The sequence below is a fragment of the Mustelus asterias genome, unplaced genomic scaffold, assembly GCF_964213995.1.
Source record: "Mustelus asterias unplaced genomic scaffold, sMusAst1.hap1.1 HAP1_SCAFFOLD_564, whole genome shotgun sequence".
Lineage (NCBI taxonomy): Eukaryota > Metazoa > Chordata > Chondrichthyes > Carcharhiniformes > Triakidae > Mustelus > Mustelus asterias.
The window spans coordinates 142,146-164,305 of NW_027590514.1; the positions used below are offsets into that span (position 1 = coordinate 142,146).

A 22,160-nucleotide genomic window follows, 5' to 3' on the forward strand; every position below is an offset into this window, starting at 1 on the left:
GGTGCAGGCTTGGAGAGCCAAAGGGCCTGTTCCTGTGCTGTAATTTTCTTTGTTCTTTGAGGGGTTACGGGGATTGGGTCTGGGTGGGATTGTGGTTGGTGCAGACTCGATGGGCTGAATGGCCTCCTTCTGCACTGCAAGGATCCTATGATTAACACACGGTGCATTCACGTGCATGCACAGTAAACCGAATTTAGACTTTTCACTTTCCCCCTTATGCTGAAGCTACCTAATAGCTTACTACTCCAGCACTATCCATCTCTCTCAATATTGGTATTTCCTCCTGGTTCCTAAATCTGTCAAGTTAAGTTTAAATGCTTCCTAATAACACTAGCAAATCACCCTGCATTGAAATCGGTCCTGATTCTGTTTAGATGAAACCTGCCTGGGCTGTACAGGTCCCATTTCTCCCAGAGGTGATGCCATGCCCCAGGAATCTAAAACCCTCCCTCCTGCTCCATCTCTCCAGCCACACATTCATCAGCTTTCTCTTCTTATTTTGATGTTCATCTTGGTGTGATACTGATTACTACCTTTCAGGTCCTGCTGGCAAATTTCTGACCTACATCCCTAAATAGTGACCACAGTACCACAACCGTCTTTCCGCTTATGCCATTCATACTGATATGGACCATGGACTTGCGGATAGCGAAGAGCATTGTCGGGCAATACAGCAGGATATAAATAGGCTGGAAAATTGGGCGGAGAGGTGGCAGATGGAGTTTAATCCGGATAAATGCGAAGTGATGCATTTTGGAAGAAATAATGTAGGGAGGAGTTATACAATAAATGGCAGAGTCATCAGGAGTATAGAAACACAGAGGGACCTAGGTGTGCAAGTCCACAAATCCTTGAAGGTGGCAACACAGGTGGAGAAGGTGGTGAAGAAGGCATATGGTATGCTTGCCTTTATAGGACGGGGTATAGAGTATAAAAGCTGGAGTCTGATGATGCAGCTGTATAGAACGCTGGTTAGGCCACATTTGGAGTACTGCGTCCAGTTCTGGTCGCCGCACTACCAGAAGGACGTGGAGGCGTTAGAGAGAGTGCAGAGAAGGTTTACCAGGATGTTGCCTGGTATGGAGGGTCTTAGCTATGAGGAGAGATTGGGTAGACTGGGGTTGTTCTCCCTGGAAAGACGGAGAATGAGGGGAGATCTAATAGAGGTGTACAAGATTATGAAGGGTATAGATAGGGTGAACAGTGGGAAGCTTTTTCCCAGGTCGGAGGTGACGATCACGAGGGGTCACGGGCTCAAGCTGAGAGGGGCGAAGTATAACTAAGACATCAGAGGGACGTTTTTTACACAGAGGGTGGTGGGGGCCTGGAATGCGCTGCCAAGTAGGGTGGTGGAGGCAGACACGCTGACATCGTTTAAGACTTACCTGGATAGTCACATGAGCAGCCTGGGAATGGAGGGATACAAACGATTGGTCTAGTTGGACCAAGGAGCGGCACAGGCTTGGAGGGCCGAAGGGCCTGTTTCCTGTGCTGTACTGTTCTTTGTTGTTGTTCTTTGTTGACTGTTCACCCTCCCCCACATGGTGTTTTGCTGCCACTCAAGTGGCATTCTTCACACTGGCATCAGGGAGGCCACACACCGCCCTGGATTCACACGTGGCCACCTTTTCATATCCCTAGCTATTAAATCTTTTGCTTTTCCAGCCCTCTTTTGCATCCATCTTTATGGCTGAGCCACACAGGGTGCCGTAGACTGAGCTCTGGCTACACTCTGTAAATGAACTACCGCTTTCATCGTGATTGGGAACTGAATGTGTGTTGGAGAGCAAGATGCACTCAGGGGACTGCTGGCTGTTTCATTTTGGCTTTTTAGTGATCACCTATCCCGCCTCACCCTGCAGACTCTTCAGCTGTTATCCTCAAAGCTCTGAACTTCACAAATGTGCTGCAGCAGCACCAGTTGCTGCTCAAGTTCTGAAACCCAGATTTTGAGCTGCTGCAGGGGGTAACACTTCCTGCACATATGGTTATCCAGGACCCAGGAAGAGTCCTGTCGTTCCCACATGGAACAGGGTGTGCACACCGGATGTCAGAGATGCCCTGTCATTCCTCCATCTCGTAAATGATAAAGCATACTGGAGAGAATACTCATTAGCTGCTGCCTTCTCTTCTGCTGACGCCACTTAAATATAGGGAGGTTAACTGACGTAAATCTTACGAGAAAAATGAAATTATTAATTTTCCAGCTGCTTAGATTAACATTCTATCTTTGTAGGAAGGAAAATAAGCTCCTATACTCACCAGCCGATCAACTCACAGCCTTCCTGTAATATCAGTTTGATTTTTATTCTCCCACTCCCAACCGTCTCCCCCCACCCCCCTCACCAGGCGGTCCCAGCCCCTGAATTCCTGACAATGGTTATAATCCTTTGTTCTGTTTCATTTTAACCTTTATTTCCTTCACATCATCCAGATCACATTAGCTTCAGAAGGCCAGCTTTTCCCTTCAAAGCAATGTGCCTACTCACATCGTAACCTCACGCAGCAAATCTGTGCCTGCAATTCACCCGCACTAGTTACACGACTGATACTGATGTACATTTTAACACCTCGTTTGTCATTCTTCCTGTTTTCCTCAATCAAGTCCTTGCAATTTTCAGGATATTCTTAATTTTATTACTGTTTATATCTCTGTTTTCTGATTTTATTTTTCAGGTGGCACGGTGTCTGCGTGGGTTTCCTTTGGGTGCTCCGGTTTCCTCCCACAGTCTGAAAGACGTGCTGGTTAGATGCATTGACCCGAACAGGTGCCGGAGTGTGGCAACTTGGGGAGTTTCACAGTAACTTCACTGCCGTGTTAATGTAAGCCTACTTGTGACACTAATAAAATAAAACCTTTAAAAAGAAAACTCCTTCTTGCTGTTTTATGGCCTCACCCATTGCCAAATTAGTTTAAACACCAAGCCAGTAAAAGCTAACCTTTAAGCTTTGTTTGGGTACAAATCATTCACTTTGTACAGGTATCCCTTCCCCAAAACTGGCCCAATGCCCTAATAAACTGCAAACCTCTCCTCCTGCAGCACTTCTCCAGTCACATATTCACCTGCACTATTTTTCTGTTTGTGTCCTCACTTGCATATAGCACTGGGAGCAATCTCAATTACTAATTTAGAGGTCTTTTTCCTAACAAGGTCCTGTTTTATAATCTTTTTCCTAACTCCTGAAACTCCACCTGAAGGATCTCAACACTTTCTCTACCTGATGTTCAACAGAGCTTTGAGGAATCTTTTGATTACTTGACGACTTTCTGGACTCAACACTGAGTTCAACTATTTCAGATCATGGCAACTGCTTCCATTTCATTTTGTTGGCAACAGTTCAGCTGTTGCCATTCATAGTTCCTCTGGACTATGTTCTGTTTTTCACTTGTCCCATTGTAACTGCAGTGCAGTGTAGGAAGTGCGCTGAGAAGTGAAAAAAACTTTGGTCAATTAATCACTTCTGTTGTCCACCCAATCGCAGACCTTTTTAAAAAAAATTTCCTCTGTGGTCTCTGCACTTCCTTAAAAGCTGAGTCTCATTTTTCCCCGATTTTGATGAAAGGCAATCTACTTGAAACATTAATCGTTACTCTCTCCACCGTCGCTACCTGACCTGCTGCGTATCACCAATGTTCTCTCTTATTTTGTATAATCTTGTTGATTAATTTGCACTGCAGGGTGAGGAATGCTGGGTAACAACAATATCTTATCAGGCAATAACAGAATTTACTGCAGACATTTTGGCAAGGTTTCAACTCAGCTCTGATATGAACCCATGTAGATGAGTCAGCTTCAAGGAAGGACACCAACAGCTTCCAAGAAATTCTGAAAAAACTTCGCAAAAAAAACCCCACCACCCACTCAGATCGTTTTTTATCAAGAAAATCAGAGAAGTAATCAGAAAAAGATAACTATTTTTCTGGCTATGACAATAACTTCCCCAAAAACTAGCAAGCACAGGAAAAAGGTTATTTCTCTGGACAGTTCATGGAACTACCCTCCCTACACAAAGTCCAAATGTCACATGCTTGATCTGGCTCATCAGGAGGGTTTCAGCACTGAGAGGTGCATGTGAAAATCAAAGATTGGCAGTGGAGTCAATGTTAATCGCACATAAAAATCAAATATCCTCTAAAACCGTAACCAGGTTGATTAATAAAATCAGAAAATAAAATAAGTCAGAGTTACGGCACTGGGAACCGATGTACACTTTGAACCATTCCTATCGACTCATAAAATAGTCAGACAGCATATTCTCTTTCCACATTACCCATTAATGCTGAACTTTCACAGAACTAATTTCCATATCTTTCACAAACTGAGGCACACCAAAGACTGATCACTGTTTACAGCAGTAAGAAGCTTGCACATAGTAACAAATTTAAATGTCTGTCATAAGACTGTTACTCATAGAGATTACTTTCATCAGTACTGGTAAAAAGTTAATTCCACAGTCACTAGTGCAGGAATTCGTTTTGATGTAAACATCATTATCCATCCTGGGATAAGCAGTGTGAACAGATATTATGCAGAATGGTGTCAGAATCCACCAACTTCCCCAAAATGTATCAACTTCTCCACTTCATAAAATGCCAGTTCCGCAATGGCAGCAGCAAACAAGCAACATGCTCACCAGTTTGGTGAAAAGGGCAAGTCTGCATTGAACAGATGGTTCATTCTGCAAATTCAGAATAGCAAGAAGTTTAAATGACAGCATTTAAAAACCAGTCAGGGACAGTTCTTCAGCTTGGACAATGTTCAGCCGATATTCTGGGGACCCAGGTTCGAATCCTGCCACGCCAGATGGTGGAAATCAAATGAACTAGGGCGGCACGGTAGCACAGTGGTTAGCACTGCTGCTTCACAGCTCCAGGGACCTGGGTTCAATTCCAGCCTCGGGTCACTGTCTGTGTGGAGTTTGCACATTCTCCTCGTGTCTGCGTGGGTTTCCGCGGTGCTCCGGTTTCCTCCCACAGTCCAAAGATGTGCGGGTTAGGTTGATTGGCCATGCTAAAATTGCCCTTAGTGTCCTGAGATGCGTAGGTTCGAGGGATTAGTATGTAAATATATAGGGATATGGGGGTAGGGCCTGGGTGGGATTGTGGTCAGTGCAGACTCGATGGGCCGAATGGCCTCTTTCTGTGCTGTAGGGTTTCTATGATTCTATGACACTACTGCCCTAATGTAACAAATCATCCTTAGCCAAACGTTTCAAGTCTTATTTGTATGCCTTTATTAATTACTAAGTGTCACAAATCACAAATGGTGTTATTTTATTCATTAACTAAAAAAAAGTTAATAATATTTTTCCAACAAAGCTTAACCAAAGACTGTTCACCAACTCAAAAGGGGCTAGTAGTCTTGGGTCACTGGGTGTGGAGCCTTGATCTGGTGAAATTGGATTCAGCGGCTCAAGTGACAATGGCATCTTTCAATGCAACTACCAGTTGTTTTTTTTGATACCTGTCAAGATGCCATGCCACTCAATTAAAATGTTTGGAATTGTTTATCTGAATCTCAGCAGATTGGTAACTTTGACGTTCCATTAAGATCCTTGTCAGGCCCACTCGGTTGTCATTGTGCCAACCATGGCTCAGAATGTTGTCTTGCTTTGAGTTAAAAAATTGGCAAGTCATGTTGCAGCTTTATAGAACCTTAGTTAGGCCGCACTTGCAATATAGTGTTCAATTCTGGTCGCCACACTACCAGAAGGATGTGGAGGCTTTGGAGGGGGCACAGAAAAGATTTACCAGGATGTTGCCTGGTATGGAGGGCATTAGCTATGAGGAGAGGTTGGAGAAGCTTGGTTTGTTCTCACTGGAGCGACGGAGGTTGAGGGGCGACCTGATAGAAGTCTACAAGATTATGAGAGGCATGGACAGAGTGGATAGTCAGAAGCTTTTTCCCAAGGTGAAAGAGTCAATTCTGGGGGGCACAGGTTTAAGGTGCAAGGGGCAAGGGTTAAAGGAGATGTACGAGGCAGAATTTTTACACAGAGTAGTGGGTGCCTGGAACTCATTGCTGGGGGAGGTAGTGGAAGCAGATACGATAGTGACTTTTAAGGGGCGTCTTGACATAAACATGTATATTAAGGGAATAGAGCGATACAGTCCATGGAAGGGTAGGGGGTTTTAGTTAAGTCAGGCAGCATGGTCGGTGCAGGCTTGGAGGGCCGAAGGGCCTGTTCCTGTGCTGTAATTTTCTTTGTTCTTTGAGTCAGAAGCTTTTGAGTTTCCTCCACAGGAATTTGAACACAATCAAATTCCATTGCAGTACTGAGGGAGTGCCGCAACATTGAAGCTATCAAACCAAGACTCCATTTCACTTCTCAGATTAACATAAAAGTTGTATCATGGGATCTTTTAAGAAGTGATGTGGAGTTGCCGGCGTTGGACTGGGGTGAACACAGTAAGAGTTTTAACAACACCAGGTTAAAGTCCAACAGGTTTATTTGGTAGCTACCAAATAAACCTGTTGGACTTTAACCTGGTGTTGTTAAAACTCTTTTTTTTAATACTTTTCCAATTCAATCAAATCAAATCCAATTCAGAGTCTCAACAAGTTGAGACATTTCAGATCCAGGCTGACAAGGCAGGACGGGAGACCAAAACCACCCTGTCCTGGGCCTGATCTACATGAGTCAAGCTGATTGGAGAAGGGGGAGGATCCTCCTCCAACACTTGAGCTCATTTGCATCTTAGCCAAAAGGCCGAGATGCCGCTTTTAAAAATTGCTTCATATGAAACATATGAAGCCTCAGCGTAGCCTAATGACCTCAACCAAGTGCAGGCGATCCATACTACACTTGATCTTAGCCAAAAGGCCGGTGTTGTTAAAACTCTTACTATCTTTTAAGAAGAGCAGGGGAGTTCTTCCCGGTGTCTCGGCCAATAGTTATCCCTCAACCTATACCACAACACCGCATTCTCTGGTCATTATCACATTATTATTTGTGGAACTTTTCAAATTGGCAGTTTATAACAGTAACGTAGGAAACAAAGGGGGAGGCGATGGCCTAGTGGTGTAATCGCTTGACTATTAATCCAGAAACTCAGTGACTATTCTTGGGACCCAGGTTTGAATCCCAGTGGTGGAATTTGAATTCAATAAAAAATATCTGGAATTAAGAATCTGCTGATAAAAACCCACCTAGTTCACTAACGTCCATGAAGGAAGGAAATCTGCCATCCTTATCTGGTCTGGCCTATGTGTGACTACAGAGCCACAGCAATATGGCTGACGGTCAACTGCCCTCAAAAGGCAACTAGGGATGGGCAATATGCCATGAGTTAATAAAAAAGTGAAAATTATTTAATTGGTTGCAAACTGTTTTGGGAATGTCTGAAGTTATGAGAGGTGTTATATAAAGAAAGTTTTCCTTTTATTTGAGAATGCTAATATCAGAAAAGTTCAGCTGTTTTCAAACTTTAAAGTAAATAGGGTCTGTCTGTTGTTCTTTCTTAATTCAAATGAGCACTAGTCTGAGCTGAAGACAACTGTCTAAGTGGTTTGACAAGAATGCTTGCACTCAACATGGTGGCAATCGGAGCTTTGCCTTAATCCAAAAGACTCGACATGCTAAAGAATTTTAGTCTATAATTGAGGTTGAGTACAGACCAGCCTAATCCTCTGTCTGACTGTGTAACAAACATTAATTAGTTGTTTTAGTATATTCCCTGTGTAACATTTCCAACTGTCTAATGGGACCATGGCAACACAGCACAAAACTATAATTAGCCAGGTAATTGCTGGCCGACACTAGTGGAAAGCAAAAAGACCCAGATTTCAGCTTGTGGAGAATATTAATTGGTGAGAGAAATTATCACTTGGCTATTGATTGGTGCAAACAATTGCAAAACAGAAGAAATAAAATAATGCGACAGATTATCAAATTAAACATCTGTATATTTACCAGTTTTGCATGTATGAGAGACAACAAACTCCAGAAACCCCACCCATCCCCTGGGTCTTTAGCTCTTACCGCTTTGGCAACAGACTGCCAGTGCTGATGACTCCGACATTCATCCATTTGCTCTTTGTGGAAGAACCGACATTTTTCTGGAACCAGTAGCACGTCGCTCACAAACTCACCCACTGTCAGAGACACAAGAGTGAAACTCTGCTGTTATTCTCAAAAAGGATTATAATGATAAGATTTCAATCCCCGAAGGGAACACTTACAATTAGTGGATTTTGTCAGAGATTTCAACCACCCACAGCTCCATGCAAGTCGCTCAACATTTTTTGGCAGGCTAATTGGAAGGATCATTGGAAAACTTTCACAGAGCCAGTACAGGTATAATGGGCCAAATGGCTTCCTCCTGTATTACATTCTATTAAACTCAAAGCTTCACCAACTGGTCAACAATCAGAGGTTTCTGCAAAATTCCAGATTATAAATTTTGGCTCTAGTGCGGTTTTCAATTAAAATGTATCAATTTACGTTCTGATTATTTTCCAAATTTTGATGGAGCTAATGTCCTTTTACGCACGATTCTCAGTGTCAACACCAAAAGGATACAATCACTTCAGGTGATTGAATGTAAAACCAGGAAAGAGACACCGACAGGAATTGGATTTCACTTAAGACAATCATGTCATCTTCCCCTCCCACTAATTCCAAATTGGAGTCATGCAACTCGTTGCAAATATAACATTTCCAGAAAGAGAAGCCAAATGTTTATGTAGTTCACAGATAAAGACCTGTTGAAATCACTGAAGACTGCATCAAGGTCAAACTAATATCTTCTAACCTCATCCAAAAGATGGTTATTAGCTTTGTAAAGCTCCCAACAGTAAAAAAATCAACTCATATGCTCACTAAATACACAAAAAAACAGCATCCAGATTTAAGGTATTTGGTGAAGGAACCAAAGGTGACTTGAGAGGGGTGAAATTGATGCTGAATGAAATGATGATGGATCCTGTTCTGCCCAAGACCGCAAGAAACTACAAAGGAACGTGAATGTAGCCCAATTCAACACGCAAACCAACCTCCCATCCATTGACTCTGTCTACATTTCCTGCTGCCTCAGCATCATCAAGGACCCCACGCACCCCGGACATTCTCTCTTCCACCTTCTTCCATCGAGAAAAAGATACAAAAGTCTGAGGTCACATACCAACCAACTCAAGAATAGCTTCTTCCCTGCTGCTTCGGACTTTTTAATGGACCCACCTCGCACTAAGTTGATCTTTCTCTACACCCTAGCTATGACCGTAACACTACATTCTGCACTCTCTCATTTCCTTCTCTATGAACAGTATGCTTCGTCAGTAAAGCACGCAAGAAACAATACTTTTCACTATATACTAATACATCCAAAGATGTGCGTTGATTGGTCAGGATAAATTGCCCTAAGTGTCAGGGGGACTAGCACAGTAAATATGTGGAGTCAAGGGGATAGGGCCTGGGTGGGATTGTGGTCAGTGCAGACTCGACGGGCAGAATGGCCTCCTTCTGCACTGTAGGGATTCTATGATTCTATGTGACAATAATCAAATCAAATGCGCTGTCCGAAAGGATGCTTGAAGCAACCATAATAATCTGTTTCAAAAGGGAATTGAATGAACACTTGAACGGGAAAATTTCAGGAAATGGTGTTAACTAGGCAGCTGTTTGAAAAAGCAACACAAGCACAATTGGTTGATGTGCTGTTTGCACTACCAAACCTTTAATCATTTTAAAGAGCTCTGCTTGGTCAACCTTCAGCCTTCTCAGGAGAAGATGTAGCCTAGGTCTGCAATCACTCTTTTAACCTTTGCTGCACCCTCCCAAGTTCCTCCATTCCCTTCCTAAATCAGATCTGCACACAGTACTCCAAGCATGATCTAATCAAGGTTCAAGACAAGCTTAGGAGAATTTCTCTATTTTTCAATTCTACCTTTCCGTTTTTGTCCCACCAGCAAACTTAATAATATGCCTTGAAAACACAAGTTCAGCTAAGTAATTAATATCAAAAAGTGCAGTAGCTTTAATGTAGATTCCCCAGGAAATACCAGTGCACTTGAGAAAGAACCATTCACAAATGCTCTCTGCATTGTGTCCTTCAGCCAATTTTGTAGCCACACAGCTCCATTAATTCCATGAGTCAACTTTGCTAATACATCTGGCACGCCATCAAATATATCTTTTGAATGTCCATGTGCATCACATAAAATACCTTCTTTGAGCTTGTCCATTATTTCAACGTACTTAGTCAAGTCAAACATAATGTTTGTAGGTCCTCACTTTAAGTCGTTTTGATTTAACATCGTATTTTGAATGGGGTCGGTACTCATGTTTAGCATTGTGGCTTTGTATCATCATTTCGCGCTGGGTACGACATGGGGTCATGTTCATGTTGAAGTGACCTCCGTTGTGAGCCAATCCTTCCATTCGCTGCTGGCTCTGATGCTCATTGCCAGCTCTCTCACTGGCTGACTCTCCCATCACCACCTCTCCAGCTTGCAGCTTCATTCAGCCGCTTGCTTCTTGCTTTTCACTGCTCATTTTCCAGGTCTTCACTCATGGCAGGAGAGGTGGCAAGTTTTTACGTTGGTTGCAATGGGAAAATTTGATTTGCTTAACACGTTTCATTTAAAGTTTCACTTTTCAGGAATTACGTCATGTCTTTCAAGCCTAGCTGCTTTTCATGCATTAACACATTTTTTTTCAAATTGCCAAAGAATTTTCAGAGAATCAGGGTACACATCAGGGGTCATTTGGTCCACTGATTCTGCACCAACTCATCTGAAGAGGAATTCAGTTCGTCACTGAAGTAGGTCTAGCTTTGGATGTGCTCTTGGAGTGCAAGTTATGGGGAGGTGGAAAAGAGCCGAGATGGAGAGTGGTGCTTTAAGAAGGGACAGGGGAAAAAAGTGCTCCCATTAACTGAGAGTGAGTATGAATGGTGTGTGCCATAAAAAAACAGACAGTAGAGAATACCATAGAACAGTACAGCACAGAACAGGCCCTTCGGCCCACCATGTTGTGCCAAGCTTTATCTGAAACCAAGATCAAGCTATCCCACTCCCTATCATCCTGGTGTGCTCCATGTGCCTATCCAATAACCGCTTAAATGTTCCTAAAGTGTCTGACTCCACTATCACTGCAGGCAGTCCATTCCACACCCCAACCACTCTCTGCGTAAAGAACCTACCTCTGATATCCTTCCTATATCTACCACCATGAACTCTATAGTTATGCCCCCTTGAAATAGCTCCATCCACCCGAGGAAATAGTCTTTGAACGTTCACTCTATCTATCCCCTTCATCATTTTATAAACCTCTATTAAGTCTCCGATAGAACATAGAACAAAGAATACCATAGGAATATCAAAAGACATACAGCACAGGTAAAGGCAATTCAGTCCATCGTCTCCAAGCCAGCCAATAAATTATCTAGAATGTGCTGAGGGAGCAAGAGCATCAACCTGAACAGGGGAGACTGGAAGAAAGGCATGTACTCGACTATGTTGAACAGAAAGAATCAATGGCAAGCTAAATTGAAGAGGGTAAGGGTCCACTGGGAGGGTTGCAACAGGGAGCATGATTTAAAATAGTGGGATTGATGAAAGCAACGGGTAGGGAGTTATGCTCACTGTCTCAACAGACTGGGGCAAAAACTGCATGCGAGAGTGGCTGTTGAGGGAAACTTTCATGACTGATGGTCCAGTTGGCTCTTCAAATATCTAAAATGTCACCGTTTCATTCAAGGTTAAAAATCAACTTCTTGTGAAATGTAAGTGTAATGGATCATATTTTAGGTCCAAGTTCAAAATATTCTAGATCTCAACCACACCCCCAAAAGTGACCACTTTTCCCCCAACCCTGATCATTGTCTCTTCAAGAGGAACCAACGTAACATTTGCATTTTCAACAGACAAATCTGATAATTCTGCAACATTTGGGTTCACCACTAGATCCCTCCAATAGAGGTGAGGAAATGCTGTGTACATTAGCCATTTAAGGTACAAAGCACACATATCTAACTAGTTTCATATCCCACGTTTATTCCCCCTTTTTGGGGGCTGTATACATTTGGTTAGCACCATTGGTCAGCTTCTGATTCATGTTAAAATAGATTGAATGATGGAGTTTGAATCATCGTTAATGTTATGGTGTCTCTTGTACAGCCCTCTCTATTTAGCCCCTTTAATCTGACAAGAACAGCACTTTACCTTTTGGGTTATAGCTGAATGCTAGCTACATCAGCAGCATTTTAGTAATGCTTCCACCTTTGTACATCAAGTTGCAACATTGTCATTTAATTTCAGCAGGTCACTTGGGAGGGTAATCGTTTTTCCATTTCAGAAATCATCACCTTCCATCAATAGAAAAGGTTATTCTTTTAATCAAATCTTAGTGCTGAGCATTCAATGGAAAAGCACGAGAGAGAATATCCTTCAACTGCATAAATAGAAACTAGCCAAATCATTTCCACTATTAAAGCAAACCAGACAGCATTTTAATACAAAAAATGGTCTGTGCAGTTTAGAAATTGCAAATCAAAACTCATTCTACACAACATCCAATACTTAAACTTGCCAATTTCAAACTGAGAGGGAAGAATCCAAACTGAAATCTGACAACACTTGGGCAGCCACGACATAGGCACCTGCCTATGCACAAACTGACACAGAAACAAAGATTCTTCTTTTAAAGTTTATTTATTAGTGTCGCAAGTAGGCTTACATTAAACTGAAATGAAGTTGCTATGAAAATCCCCTCATCGCCACACTCCAGTGCCTGTTCGGGTGCACTGAGGGAGAATTTAGCATGGCCAATGCACCTAACCAACACATCTTTTGGACTGTGGAGGAAACCAAAGAACCCTGAGGAAACTCACGCAGAACACAGGGGGAATGTGCAGACTCCACACAGTGACCCAGGATGGGAATCGAACCCGAGTCCCTGGCGCTGTGAGGCAGCAGTGCTAACCACAGTGCCATCTGCAATTTCTTCTAATAGTCAATGGTGGGAACCATTAGGTTTTGCTGTTTGTCTATCTTGTGATTTTGACCCAGTGGCAGTGAAGGAACGGCGATATATTTCCAAGTCAGGATGGTGTGTGACATGGATGGGAACATTCAGGTGATGGTGTTGCCTCTTCCCTTCGAGATGGGAGAGGTTGTGAGTTTGGTCCTGTTGGAGGATTGACTCTCATCACTGTCCCCATTATATTAAATTTATTAAGTTCCTCCTCTTATTTTTAAGCTGCAAGATTATGTCACTAATGAGGATACGATGCTACAAATAATAGTTAGATTTTAACAATTATTATTCTTATCAGGGACTAACATGACTTTACTACATAGCTTCTTTGTAGAATTGCAGAGTGGTAAAATTTAGAAATAGGACCCAATATAGAAACAATGCCAAGGCAGTGAGACCATGGGAAAAATCATGCTAAGTTACTTGCAGCAAGAAGCTGAGACCTTGAGACAATCTGTTGCAGTGGGAATTACTTGTTTATGCAAAAACACAGGAATGGAATGTCTTCATTGGAGATCTGTAGGAGATAAAACCTTGGAGCCTGGAGATTAGAGTCAGTTGAACGTTACATGCAAACTCAAGTCAATTCACAATTAAGCTTTGCTGCAAAGTCTGAATCTGTCTGAAAAGGAGAGCAAACCTACGCCCTCCAAAATAAATTGACACATGGTAACTGTGGCAGGGCTTGGCACACTGTGAACACTTGTTGAGAGCAAGGATCGATCTCTCGTTCATGAATTTGGTCCATCTTGGGAGGGAAAACCTTTGGGGAGTATAATGTCTTTTACAGACTCATCAGTGAACAAAGGCTACTACGCAAGCATAGAATCCCTGCAGTGCAGAAAAAGACCACTCTCTTGGTGCATCGGGTCTGCAACAACCTTCGGAAAAAGCATCCCACCCAGGTCGTCCCTCTGCCCTATCCCTGCACATTTACCTTGGCCAATCCACCTAATCTACACATCTTTGGACACTAAGGGGCAATTTAGCATGACCAATCCACCTAACCTGCACATCTTTGGACTGTGGAAGGAAACTGGAGCACCCTGAGGAAACCCATGCAGACATGTGGAGAACGCACAAACTCCACACAGACAGTGACCCGAGGCCGGAATTGAAGCCAGGTCCCTGGCGCTGTGAGGCAGCAGTGTTAACCACTGTGCCACCGTGCCGCAAAACAACTAGAATTCAAGTGAAAGATAAACATGATGCCCAAATTGAGTCTTTGAACAGAAATGAGGCAAACCTCCTGATAAAGATATACAAGAGTTGATGACTGGCTGCCTGGTTACAGGTGACCTCAGGCCATGCAAGGAAGCTCTGGACTTCATTTAAGATAGGACAGGCTAGAAAAAATTCAGAGATGGCAAAAAAACACTTTTGACTTGTACTGCTCACTTTTGCACTTGGATGATTAATCAGAAAGATAAGGAAAGTGAGCCAATGGATTAGCAGATCCAATAATCCAACACTTAAACCAATGAATTCAAGATTCCACCAGCCAGAAAAACCAAGAGAGAGAATGATGAATTAGTTGGTTGAAGATTCGGAGCTGTACAACCAGCATAGATATGACTGCAGTGTTGCAGCAGCAGCAGCATGCCTCTGATCTGAATGCTGGGGCGGCCGTGATTGACATTCAGGAAGCAAGAGGAGATTTAGTGTTGGGAAAGAGACTTGCCAGATGTTGGTGAGGATTCAAAAAAGTCATGCTTTACAAGTTTATGAACTGCAGGGAAGATTGGGAAGATAATGGGCAATTGTGGATGCAGTAACAACGAGAGGCACCACCATGGCATCCTGTGAGGGCAATGATGGAAGTGTAGGTTATGAGAAAACCAGATTGGAAGCAAGAGGTATGAAACTGTGGAAAGAGGGACAACTAACATTTGAATCTCAGTCCGTTCTGGTGACTACAGATGTGAAACAGGAAGGGGAGGGCCACAACAGGGGGGATGGTGAGGACAACCACAACACAGACCAGATGTCTGGCTTATTCTGACACAGAATACTTGGCTTGAGAACAGAGGTCCATTTAGGCCAAAGGTAACCTGATCACTGTGAACTAGCTTTTGAGGCGGATGTCTGGGACCACCAATGAAAGCATCCAAGCCAGCCTTAATCATTCAGGTATTTGGAGACTGAACATAGTGGCACTGTGTGGTCAGATCCCACAAGAGAAATATAAGACCCCAAGGGTTATTGGTAGAATCACCCACCTGGGTTTACAATGGGCTGAGATAGTTGAGAATGCCCAACAAGAGAGGAAATAAAAAGTTCCCTGAAGGCGGGCATCCTAAAGACCACACATCAAAAGAAAGCCACAGCTGCTACAGAACAACCAAAAAGGTAACCAGGAAGGGACAGAAAGTTCTTGCTATAATTATGATAGGAGCTATTATGCACCCACAAAAAGGCTGTAGTCGCCATTCTATAGACCATGGCTCAATCCCACTGGACTACCATCAGCCCAATTCAAACCCAAAGTTAGACTAACTGATCACCCAGTTAACCCCAACGAAGGGACTTGGTCCCTTCAAACAATCAGCAGTATGGTTCCAATGCGATAATCCAAGACCACTTTTGTTCTTTGTTGTTCTAACAGGCCAACAACAAACAATGCTGACCGACACATGCTCAGCCTTTATTACCATACAGACCCTACATACCAAACTCTTATGTTGTAGACAGAGAGAATCACTTGCCACTTGCAAACTTTGATGGGACCCCACATTAACTGTCAGTGAGCTATTTCCTGGAATTCTCCTCTTGCTGCTTCCACTGTAATCAATGTCTGAGCTGTACACCTCAGGTAACAAATCCTCCTTCCTTCTTCTTCTTGAGAACTGCTGGAGGAAGACATGGGTCCCATTGCATTTGCTAATGCCAGCACCACCCAGCATGCAACACCCGCTCAGATGCCCATCTGGGGGAAGTTATGACGTAAACTAGAGGATGGACCAGCATAACTGATCTGGAGTAGGAAACATAGCTCAATTATCAGGATGGGTGGCCTCTTGGCTAATGAGCCTGAGAATCTAGATCTCTAGATAATAGAGATATAGACATAGAGTCCAAAGATGTGCGGGTTAGGTTGATTGGCCATGCTAAAATTGCCCTTAGTGTCCTGAGATGCGCAGGTTAGAGGGATTAGTGGGTAAATATGTAGGGATATGGGGGTAGGGCCTGGGTGGGATTGTGGTCGGTGCAGACTTGATGGGCCGAATGGCCTCTTTCTGTGCTGTAGGGTTTCTATGTTTCTCTCAGACAATCCTATTTCAGAACATCACTGATGCAGGCTTGCTTTGAGGATGATCTTTCTTTGTTATTTCTAATTGCAAAAAACATTCTTTCATTTTTCTAAGCTTCCATCTGCAGGTTCAACGTTGTGTGTTCCAATCCCTTGCTTAAAACTATCAATCCACGTCCTACCTCTCTCTAAATTCTACATCCATAAAGTATGAGCATCTCTGTCATCTTCCTGCATCAGCAAACCTGCCCATATTTAGTCTAACTGTGTCCTGTCTCAGGAGGATATCCTCAAAACACAAATGAACATGAATACATGAATATCTATCACTTGAGAAGGGGTACAAAGTTTGTCAATAGCAGCAGGTCAGTGGGGGGGTGGGGGGTGGTTATCACAAAACTCTTAAGGGATGGCAGTGCAAGATGAAAAACATGGCTTAACATTGCAAACAAAAATGCAATGTAATTCTAAACCTTTAAAAATCTTAGCTCAGCCTCAGCTTGAGTGTTGTGAATGATTCTCATGACCCTGAATGCCTCTGCACACCATGCAGACTTTGCCCTCATCACTTCAAAAAAAACAAGCAGCAAGAACCTTCTATGTGTTTACATCCTTCTGTTCGTGACCACGAGCCAGACTGTACCACACCTCAACTGGATGTGGCAGCCTCTTGGATCCAAGTGTCCAGATAACACAGTCACTGTGACACATGGCAATATCTGCAGCTCAGATTCCTTATCAGCACTGGGGGTGAAATCCCTTGACTTACAAACATGTTTTGCAGATACGATTGCCTGGGATCTCGCTGGTCTCCACCAACCCCAACATTTTGCAGTTATGATATGAGATATTGGAATGGCACAGTGGCTCACATTTTTGCCTCATAGCGTCAGGATCCTGGGTTCAATTCCAGCCTTGGGCGAGTCTATGTGGAGTTTGCACATTCTTCCCGTGTCTGCATGGGTTTCCTCCGTGTGCTCCAGTTTCTTCCCATTGTCCAAAGATGTGCAGGTTAGGTGGATTGGCCACGCTAAAATTGCCTCTTCGTATCTCAAGATATGTAGGTTAGGGGGATTAGTGGCGTCAATACGTGGAGTTACAGAGACAGTGCTTGGGTAAGATGCTCTGAGTTGGTGCAGACTCACTGAGTGAATGGTCTCCTTCTACACTGCAGGGATTCTATGATTCTACACCACCTGCATTGCCATCCCTCTCTAACCCTTTTTATATGCGTTTAAAGTTTATTTATTAGTGTTGCAAGTAGGCTTACATTAACACTGCAATGAAGTTAATGTGAAAATCCCCTAGTCGCCACACTCTGGCGCCTGTTCGGGTTCACTGAGGGAGAATTTAGCATGGCCAACGCACTTAGCCAACACGTCTTTCGGACTATGGGAGAGAACACATGCAGAGACAGGGAGAACGTGCAGACTCCGCACAGATGGTCACCCAAGCCGGGAATCGAACCCAGGTCCTTGGCGCTGTGAGGCCAGTAAGAGTTTTAACAACACCAGGTTAAAGTCCAACAGGTTTATTTGGTAGCAAATACCATTAGCTTTCGGAGCGCAGCAGTGCTAACCACTGTGCCGCCCACATGTTTAATTAGTTAAGATTTTTATTCAATTCATATGTTTCTCTAGTTTGTGTCATTTATTTAATGCAGTCATTATTTTTTCCAGCTCTTTAATTAAAGACAAGAATTTAAACTAAGTGTAAAACTGATAACTCATCAACGAATTAGCTACCGATTGTTACGTAACACAGTTCCTTTAACATTTTTTGCTGCCCCTTAAGCCCCTGCTCTGTTTATCCCACTGCTCTCAATCCCTGCTATAAGTGGCAAGTCATATGTGCACCACACAAATACTAGGCAATAACCATCTCCAACAAAAGAGAATCTAACCATCGCCCCTTGACATTCAATGACATTACAGTCACTGCATTCCTCATCATCAACATCCTGGGGGTTACCACTGACCAGAAACTGAACTAGAGCAGCCATATAAATACAAAAGCAGATCAGAGACTGGGGACTCTGCAGAGAGTAACTCACCACCTGACTCCCCAAAGCCTGTCTACCATTCACAAGGCTAAAATTAGGTGCGTGATGGAGCACACTCTACATGCCTGGATAGCAACATATCCTTCTTCAGGTGTGGTGCCCAGAACTGCTCACTCGAGTCATAGAGGTTTACAGCATGGAAACAGGCCCTTCGGCCCAACTTGTCCATGCTGCCTTTTTTTAAAAAAAACCCCTAAGCTAATCCCAATTGCCCGCACTTGGCCCATATCCCTCTATACCCATCATACCTATGTAACTATCCAAGTGCTTTTTAAAAGACAAAATTGTACCCGCCTCTACTACTACCTCTGGCAGCTTGTTCCAGACACTCACCACCCTCTGTGTGAAAAAATTGCCCCTCTGGACACTTTTGTATCTCTCCTCTCTCACCTTAAACCTATGCCCTCTCGTTTTTGACTCCACTACCTTTGGGAAAAGATATTGACTATCTACCTTGTCTATGCCCCTCATTATTTTATAAACCTCTATAAGGTCACCCCTCAGCCTCCTATGCTCCAGAGAAAAAAGTCCCAGTCTATCCAGCCTCTCCTTATAACTCAATCCATCAAGTCCCGGGAGCATACTTTCTGCACTCTTTCTAGTTTAATAATATCCTTTCTATAATAGGGTGACCAGAATTGCACACAGTATTCCAAGTGTGGCCTTACCAATGTCTTGTACAACTTCAACACGATGTCCCAACTCCTGTATTCAATGTTCTGACTGATGGAACCAAGCATGCTGAATGCCTTCTTCACCACTCTGTCCACCTGTGACTCCACTTTCAAGGAGCTATGAACATGTACCCCTAGATCTCTTTCTTCTGTAACTCTCCCCAACGTCCTACCATTAACTGAGTAAGTCCTGCCCTGGTTCAATCTACCAAAATGCATCACCTCGCATTTGTCTAAATTTAACTCCATCTGCCATTCGTCAGCCCACTGGCCAGGGGCTGCACGGTAGCACAGTGGTTAGCACTATTGCTTCACAGCGCCAGGGACCTGGGTTCGATTCCCGGCTCGGGTCACTGTCTGTGTGGAGTTTGCACATTCTCCTCGTGTCTGCGTGGGTTTCCTCCGGGTGCTCCGGTTTCCTCCCACAGTCCAAAGATGTGTGGGTTAGGTTGATTGGCCATGCTAAAATTGCCCCTTAGTGTCCTAGGATGCGTAGGTTAGAGGGATTAGCGGGTAAAATATGTAGAGATATGGGGGTAGGGCCTGGGTGGGATTGTGGTCGGTGCAGACTCGATGGGCCAAAGGGCCTCTTTCTGCACTGTAGGGTTCAATGATTCTATGGCCCAACTGATCAAGATCCCATTGCAATTGGAGATAACTTTCTTCACTATGCCACCAATCTTAGTGTCATCTGCAAACTTACTAACAATGCCTCCTATATTCTCATCCAAATCATTAATATAAATGACAAACAACAGTGGACCCAGCACTGATCCCTGAGGCACACCGCTGGTCACAGGCCTCCAGTTTGAAAAACAATTCTCGACAACCACCCTCTGGCTTCTGTCAAGAAGCCAATTTTGTATCCATTTCGATACCTCACCCTGGATCCCGTGAGATTTAACTTTATGCAACAACCTACCATGCGGTACCTTGTCAAAGGCCTTGCTAAAGTCCATGTAGACAACATCAACTGCACTGTCCTCATCTACCTTCTTGGTTACCCCTTCAAAAAACTCAAATCAAATTTGAGACACATGATTTTCCACTCACAAAGCCATGCTGACTGTCCCTAATCAGTACTTGCGTCTCTAAATGCCTGTAGATCCTGTCTCTCAAAATACCTTCCAACAATTTACCCACCATAGATTTGAGTCTCACTGGCCTGTAGTTCCCAGGCTTTTCCCTGCAGCTCTTTTTAAACAAAGGCACAACATTTGCCACACTCCAATTTTCAGACACCTCACTCGTGACTATAGATGATTTAAATATCTCAGCTAGGGGACCCGCAATTTCCTCCCTAGCCTCCCACAATGTTCTGGGATGTACGTCATCAGGTCCCAGGGATTTATCTACCTTGATGCACTTTAAGACTTTCAGCACCTCCTTCTCTGTAATATATACACTCCTCAAGACATCTCTATTTATTTCCCCAAGTTCCCTAACATCCATGCTTTTCTCAACAGTAAATACTGATGAGAAATATTCATTTAGGATCTCACCCACTGTATCCACAAGGTGTGATCAACACAGAGCTTAGCATTGCTGCAGTATGATCTCTAACACCCTGTATTCTAGGTACTCTTCTCAATATGAAAGCCAGGATTCCATTAGCTTTTATGATAATTTTCTGTACCTGTTCATGATATTTTAACGACCTGCGCGCTTAGACTCAACTGTTCTCTTTGGATCTCCAGTACTTAACGCAATTCAGCATTTGGAAAGTACTTGTTCCGCTCTTTTATTACACCCATGGTGTACTTAATCACATTTCCTATGTAGAAAGCCATTTGCCACATTTTGCACATTCACTTAACTTTATCAATGGCTTTATGTAATTTTACACTTCCATTTACATTACTTATGAAGAATCTGTGCTTGGAAATTTGCAAAAGTATCTTCCGATTATCTGAGTCTTTAATAGATTGAATTGTTGCGAGCTCAAAACGGATCCTTGTCCGATACCACAATGTCTATTTTCTACCTATTTTCTGTCACCTCAGCTCAGCTAATTTCCAGACCAAGTCTTTTCCATAATTTGCCCTCAATTCCAAGAACTTCAATTTTAACTAATTGTCTCCAAAGAGGGACTTAATCATTTGCTTAATGGAAGTCCAATAACTAATATCCATAGACTGTTCCCTGTTTAGTACTTTAGTCATCTGTGAAAAAATCCAATTAGGTTCTCTAGACATTACCTACTCTGTCTCTCTCATTAATTGAAAATGTTTAAGATGTTCAATCGCGCGATCTTTAATAATAAGTCCGAGCAATTTCTCAATAACTGATCTATAATTCCCTGGCTCTCTTCTGTCATCTTTCTTAGTGATTGACATGCATAATTTTCTGAACTAAAGAAATGGTTCACAAACCGAGAGAACTATGAAAGGTTATATTTAAGGGCATCTGCAGTTTTCTCACCTACTTCCTTTCAAACCCTGGGCTGGAAATACTCAGGTCCTGAAGATTTCACACTCTTCAGTGTAATTATTTACTGTTATCTTGCGAACATCACATTTGTTGAGTTCCTGTCCCTTGTGGGATATGGGACATGCTGGTGTTTTCCCGTGCTATAAATATTGATGCAAAGTTATTATTCAGCATGTCCATCATTCCCTTATTTTCACTGATAACACCTTCATTTCAATTTCAAGGGGTTCACGTTGCTTCTGGCCACCCTTTCTCCAGATGTTTCAGTTTTGATGTCTTGTGCCAGCTTTTTCTCAGACGCCTTTTTGATAGATTTGTTTAGCTTCTGTTTCATCCCTTGAAGCAATTTTCTCATTTTCAAGGTTCGGTACTTTTCCAAAGTATTTTTGTGTGCTATTTCTTTTTGTTTTATTGTGTCTCCTACTTCTTTTGAAGTCTATCGCTGTATTTTTAGGCAGGCAGAACACTTGTGTTCATCTCAACGTTCAAAGCAGAAATAATTCCAATTTCCCTGTCACCTTTCTTGATCAGCAAAGTGGCATGAATAAGGAAGTCTTACCACAACTGTACAGGGCTTTGGTGAGAGCACACCTGAAAGGCTGTTTGCAGCTTGGTCTTCATATCCAAGTAAACCAATGATAACATTGGAATATATTATAATGTAACCAATGGTAACATGCTGTGAGGGTCAGCTGACCAGATATAAATAGAAAGCAGATGGGACTTGTGGGGAGCTTAAGTGGTGGTGTAATGAAGTTTCTTTATT

The 22,160-nt window shown here is 43.0% G+C and overlaps 1 protein-coding gene across 4 annotated transcripts in view; it reads right to left on the minus strand.

The window, feature by feature from the left end:
• The window catches only part of aplp2 (amyloid beta (A4) precursor-like protein 2), a 193,430-nt gene that overhangs the window by 92,451 nt on the left and 78,819 nt on the right, over positions 1-22,160 (minus strand). For all 4 annotated transcript variants that reach the window (XM_078205111.1, XM_078205109.1, XM_078205112.1 and 1 more), the window contains exon 4: positions 7,984-8,096. In XM_078205111.1, the coding sequence (XP_078061237.1) occupies positions 7,984-8,096 (113 nt within the window). The remainder of the gene's footprint in view (positions 1-7,983; positions 8,097-22,160) is intronic.